The sequence below is a fragment of the Scomber japonicus genome, chromosome 4 (assembly GCF_027409825.1).
Source record: "Scomber japonicus isolate fScoJap1 chromosome 4, fScoJap1.pri, whole genome shotgun sequence".
In the NCBI taxonomy this organism is placed as follows: Eukaryota; Metazoa; Chordata; class Actinopteri; order Scombriformes; family Scombridae; genus Scomber; species Scomber japonicus.
This window is the reverse complement of record NC_070581.1, coordinates 19,005,510-19,011,914: the sequence shown is the minus strand read 5'-3', so window position 1 is coordinate 19,011,914 and position 6,405 is coordinate 19,005,510. Positions and strand designations below refer to the sequence as shown.

The 6,405-nt window shown below is 39.3% G+C and overlaps 1 protein-coding gene across 1 annotated transcript; it reads left to right on the top strand.

Moving 5' to 3' along the window:
• Positions 1–530: 530 nt before the first annotated feature.
• On the top strand, positions 531–2,555 carry LOC128357599 (transcription factor Spi-B). The gene is made up of 5 exons (XM_053317962.1): positions 531–551; positions 1,291–1,504; positions 1,603–1,718; positions 1,926–2,082; positions 2,248–2,555. Exons 1-5 carry the CDS (start codon positions 531–533, stop codon positions 2,553–2,555), a joined length of 816 nt encoding a protein of 271 aa, XP_053173937.1.
• The last annotated feature ends 3,850 nt before the right edge of the window (positions 2,556–6,405 follow it).

Sequence of the window (6,405 nt, the reverse complement as noted above, 5' to 3'; positions counted from 1 at the left end):
ATTAAACAGGTGAGTGTGTTTGTGTCAGAAGAAAAGGAAATGGAAATAATGAGAGCTAATACTTAATCCTATTATATTTGAAAATATATGCACAATATATTACAGTGAGAAACAATAGACAATAGGAGTTTTAATTTGCAAACCACTCCCACTCTAACAAAACTTAGCTAAAGGGGATTGGCCAAAGAGGGGGCAGGAGAATGCGTGTGCAAAGACTATAAGAGAGGTGACACCCAGATGGAGCATCATACAGGTGAGCCTTCACAGTCTCATGCCTCCACCCTCTACCGCCTGAGGATACTACTTCTCTATACCAGACGCAGGAGTACACCTCTGACTTGACACGGTACTGCTTTCCTTCATGCCCTATTCATTTAGCGTCTGACATAGTCTGTTGGTTTGCTGTCATCTGACTCTGTCAGTGTTTGACAAGTTAGAGAAGTATGTCTGAGAGCTTCTTTCACTTCTCTGTTAGCTTTGGTTCTGGTCACTCATGATGGTGTTTTCTCTCTTCAGGTTGTTATTTAAGTATGTTGGCAGAAATGGAGACGGTGAGTTTGATATTATTTTTGATTAACTTATTTTTGATTCAAGTTAACCCATATGTGACAGAAAAAAGGATTTTTATATTCATATAACTGAACGTTCCAGTAATAGAGTGCTCTAAAATGTTATACTAGGAACTGTAACTGTGTGTAGAGTGAGGGTAAAAGGTTATTTGAAAGAATAGCAGCTCAACCACACACTGCTGTCACCAGAATGTTACCTGCTGGTGAGGGCACAAACACTTGCATAAATTTGCCAGTCAAACTAAATTACACATGGTCACAGTGTTGTTAGCTGGCTCATGTCCAAGGCACAAACACAACAACACACAGCTCAGCTCTGGAGTTTGACAATACCCTTGAAGGACAGAATTAATCATACCTGATGTTTAATATTATGAAGAAAATTGATGATTTATAGACAATTCACATCTAATTTTAAATGAATGATTGAGTGCATTCATGATCATCAGATCTCAGAACAACATGACTTACTGTATGAAACACCACAGTACAAAAGTGCACCACGACAGAACAACAATGTATTATCTTTGGGAAGAAAAAAAGAAACATTTGGTGTGCGGACTGATAACACCACCACCTCAGGCTATGACTGACGTGAGATTAATGGCAGCCATCATGCAAAGTGTTTTTTCTCTGTCAGCACCACACAACAACAGCCCCCTAGTGAAAAAAACAGTGTGCGTGATTGCTGAAAGCTGATGTCCTGCTGTGTCTCTGTCAGATGGCTTATGTGACTGAAATCAGGCTGAGTGGAGGTCGCGGAACCTGGAGCGGAGTGGTTCCCTCCACCTGCCCAGAGGTGGACCTTGAGGTCATCGAGGAGTACCTGCAGGAGCATTCGCTGGAGGTTCAGCCTGCACACACACCTGCCTCACCTCCAGCCACAATGGCACAGCAACCGCACACACCCCCCCACCAGCCTACTAGCATCATAGGTGAGTGTGGTGATGGCAAGAACGTTAATGGAGACGATGTAGTGTGTCTTTGTGCATGTATTTTCAGTCTGACTGTTTTTGTGTCTGTATCTTCACAGAGAATACCTTTTTAGGTCAGCATCCTTATAGGTGGCACTGGAGTCCTCACACTCCAAATGAGGAATATGAAGAGCAAGCCCCACGAACCTGGCCTAGTCCCCCTGACAACCAGTGGGTAAGTTCAAGGACCTTACCTCAATCGCTTAGTAAATTAAAGCTTAATCAACTCTTTTAGAGCTGAATGCTACAACAGTCAGTGTAACACATTTCACCATTTTGAATGGAGGCTACAATAAGACATTTGATTGACTTTATTCATAATTCAATAGAATGGTTGAATGGTTGTGAATTATTAATATGTTTTTATTTGTGTTAGCTCCAGGACCACATTGCATATCCCTATGAGGCACCTGCGTGTATTGACTCAGACTCCCAGTCCAGCAGCTCCCAGTACCAGGAATACCATGATTCCCCATCTCCATCCTCTGATAGGGGAGGCAGAAATAACAGGGACTCCTTGCCTCTTGCCCCACTCTCAGGTACACACACACACGCATGCACCTTTGCAACAAAACATTCAAACTTCAGTGTATCCATTCACAACTGTACTTTGTGTAGAACTGTTAGATGTTAAAAACATGCATGTTCCCATACACATTCACATCCCCTAATAATTGTCTTTACATCACCTTCCTCCTTGGCAGGCAAGAGAAAGGAGCGGTTGTTCCAGTTCCTGTTCGAGATGCTTCAGACGCCATCAATGCGAAGCTGCATCTGGTGGGTGCAATCATCTTCTGGCACATTCCAATTTTCCTCCCAAAACAAGGAGCGCCTGGCACAGATGTGGGGCCGCCGAAAGGGTAATCGCAAGACCATGACCTACCAGAAGATGGCACGGGCACTGAGGAATTACTCCCGCACCGGCGAGATTCAGAAGGTGAAGAGGAAACTCACTTACCGGTTTGACGAGAAGACATTGAGAGGCCTACAAGGAGACTCTAATACAGTGTAGGAAGCATGATGGAGAGTATGTATATAAGCATAGAAAGAGAAGAAGCACAATGGATATTCTTAGAAAGATGATTCTGCTGATTCTAATTCTATGGCATGTAGAAACAAATGAATACAGAGTATTTGAAAAGCCAGAAAATGAAGCACCGTAGTTCAGAGCTCAATGTGTGAAATCAGCTGGCATTAAATAATATGTAAATCTAATAGGTTGTTACATAAAATCTACTTTATAAGTAGAACTTAAATGATTCTCAAAATAAATGTGTAAAAGAAATAAAACTGAAAATATTTCCAGAAAACCTGGTATATTTGTCTATCTTTCTATCTATGTGAATATATGCTGTGTAGTTGCATATCAGCAGATGCAGATGTTTTTTATAAAATAAAGCAAACAGACACACACAAACTCACACCCATAGCCAAAATTGTATGCAAAGTAAGCATGCAGTGAAAAACCGCCACTAAAAACAGACCTGTTAATCAGTAACATCTAAAAAGTCCCCTGGCACACAGAGTATCAGAACACTCGCACATCCTGAACACATTTTTAGATGTTGATGATGTTGTTTAGTGAAGCTTTGTACCCATATTCAACTGTGACATATTTTCAGTATCTAAGTTCTACATTATACTATTTCAGAGGGGAATATTGTACTTTTTCCTCCACTGCAAGAATATGATGTATTGTTATAGTAGATCAAACCCATACATTTATAAAGTAGTTTAAAGTAGAGTAACATTAAAATGCTGCATACATATTAATGAATGAGACATATTCCAATAATATAATAAAAAAGTATTGTATGATATTCTGAAAGGGGACTTATTTTAGTAGCTTTACTTGTAACTATTTCTCATTGGCGGCGTCTATGGCGATAAGCCGTAATTGCAGATGTGTTTTTGGACCTCACTTCCCAGAGATCACAACAGTGTCACCTGTGTTACATCAGTCAGTTGGAAATATGCTGCTTCACAAACAAGTGAGTTGAAAAGTGATACTGTTGCATTAACTCCATCTAAGCTCCTGGGAATGTCACCACCAAGTAGCAGTTTGTAATACTGCAAATGCAAGGGCTTTCATCAGTGGGCCACAGGCTCATTCACCGATGTGTTACCTCATTCAATGACAGTGACTTAACTTCGGACCCACTGAGTTCAGCTGAGAAAAAAAATGTGTAAATCTGTACTTTTGTACTTTAGGACAGTTTGTAAACTATGCTCTTGGATTCATAATCTGTGCCCTCAAATTACAAATCCATGCCCACAAATTTGGGCAGCACCAACCCCAAGGATTTTCATAGGAAATGCATTGTGTTTTACAAAGACGCACTGAACCACGGCAGTCATTTTAGTCAGTCAAACTTTTAGGTATATCTATGGTATTATTGTGTGCATAGACTGTAAAAAAAAACAAAAAACACAAAAACATGGATATCTATGGGGTGCCGTTTGTAAAGCGGCTCACGCGGCATCCCATAGATATCACCCATTGGTTTGTGGACTACCGTTTTGAAGCCTTCAGTTTAGCTATCTAGGATTTGACTGTCAGCATCTTTGATTTTTGGAATCAGAGGTGACCCTTGTACAAGCTGTTAGCTTCGTTAGCATGGTGCATTTATATTCTATGGTTAACTATGATAATGCTAATGCTAATTTTCACTAGCGAAAAACAGACCACCAACAAACCATTCAAAAAAATGTATTTACTGGAAAAACTGAACATCTGACTCCTTAGAGGGTCTTTTATCACATTGATCCAGACTTTTTATGTGACCAAAATGTTACGAACTGAAAACGAACTGCAAAATAGTAGTAGCTATGCCTATATACTCTGTGAATCTGGGGTTATACCTTGGCTATGTTATGTAATTAGCATTGTTGCTGTGGTAGCAATTTGTCAATGACAAAGTAGCCACACCCTAAAGCATACCCAGCTTTATCTTCTATTTAACTGTAAATGGGACCATAACTTACAATGAACATCATGCAATATTGGAGATGACTTGAAAGATTGAGACTATAAACTTATTTGGAAAGGGTTTACTGAGGTAATAAATCAAGTGAGTAGGGTCATTTTCTCATAGACTGTCATACAGTCGGACTTCATTTTGCAACCAGTGGAGTCGCCACCTGCTGGCCATTAGAGAGAATGCAGGTTGAAGGCACTGCTGCATTGGCATCATTTTTTAGACTGGGAGCTACCTACTTGGTTTGTAGGTAAACTACTGTTGTAGCTAACAGATTGCTGTTAACTGGAACCTCTTCAGCCATTAATGTAAAGATTTGGGGTCTTTTGAAATACATGTTTGATTAATAAAGCTCTAGTGTTGTCCACTCGTAGGCTGATGCATAAACTCACGTTGTGACTGCACCAGGAAAACCTGGAAACAGCCAGAGGGAACAGCTAAGTACAACTTACAGTAAATGACCAGAAGTAAGATTTAAACTAATTTAAATGTATCACAGTAAGTGGTAAGACAATTAATATTCCACACTTTCTCAGTGTGGGTATGGTGTTGTGGGAATGTACAGTATATTCATATTCTTATTCTATTGGAAAGGCAAAAAATGTATATTCCATTTAGCCTACAGTTTTACAAAAACTGTATCATTGTGTAAGCTTAAGTGAATAAAGTAATAATAATTAATAAATGATCAAAGAAATCACAATTTGGACCTTTACAGCAAAAAAACTAAACAAAAACAAAAAACAACATTTCAAATGCAAAAGAGCAAAAGAAGGGCATGACTCACCAGGTCTACTTTTTCCATGGATATTTTTTTGTTGCTCTCAACTGATTCAAGCAATCCTTTGCCCTTTTGCACAGCCAGAGAGAAGTCCTTACATGACAAGTCACAGTTCACAGATTGATCAGCTCTGTTCTGCATCTGTTTCTTGAGTCTGGCTATTTAATGGTCATCAGAGAGAAAATCCTCTCTACAAAGGCATTTTGCCTGGCATACTGAAGCCAAATGAGACATTCTTGAACATGTTGATCAAGTAGGATTTTCCTATGTTTTATTTGGGAAAACTGCCAGCCACCTCCCACTGGTGGATTTTGTGGTATCCTGTCCAACTTTCTGCATCTCCTCCCGACTAGCATAAAACTCCTCATAGAGTTAGTTCATACTGACTGTCTCTGTTCTTTAAAATCAAGGCTCAAGACTTTTCTGTTTCCACTGTCATTTATTAAATCAAATTTGAGGCTTTTGATTCATTTCTTCCACTGCATTGTAGTCTTTATTCTTGTATTTTATCTGTCATATTCTATTTTAGCATATTTCTTATTTTCTAATATCTTAACTCTTAAATAACTATTTTTAATTGTATTTAATAATTCTTTTGTAATGTTTGTTTTACACTTTATCCTAATGCTTTTAATGTTTTATGTAAAGCACTTGCCTTGCTGTTGAAATGTGCTATACAAATAAACGTCTGTCATTTTGAGGGCAGCTGCCACCAGTCCCAGGTCAGTGATCAGAGCTCCTCATAGGTTCAGATTGGTTCCAGTTTCACTCATTACATTTTCTGGAAAGAAATCAAATCACTTGTCAATGTATGCAAGGATGGAGTCGTTGAACTTCACGAAGTCCTTTTGCTGCTTGGACGTTTGTGCTGACACCTGTTTGTCCATCAACTGCTTGGTCTAGTATCCAAAAAAGCTGTCATGTTTCCATTAATTTTCTGAATCAAGCAAAAGGTAAAGATCTGAGCCTGTAAATGGGAAACCAAGCTCTTCTGGTGGGCATACATTGATGGTGTGCAATTGCCCCCCTCAGATTTCATTGCAACTCATTTCGTGACTGCAAACTGCAGCGCTCACTCAATACTGGACCAAATTCAAAAAATG

What these genes read in the sequence shown, in the direction of transcription:
- LOC128357599 (XM_053317962.1), top strand. Translation starts at nt 531, where the DNA reads ATGTTGGCAGAAATGGAGACG. An exon ending in CCAGCCTACTAGCATCATAG is followed by an intron (nt 1,505 to 1,602) that starts GTGAGTGTGGTG and finishes GTATCTTCACAG; the next exon opens with AGAATACCTTTTTAGGTCAG. An exon ending in GTCCCCCTGACAACCAGTGG is followed by an intron (nt 1,719 to 1,925) that starts GTAAGTTCAAGG and finishes TGTTAGCTCCAG; the next exon opens with GACCACATTGCATATCCCTA.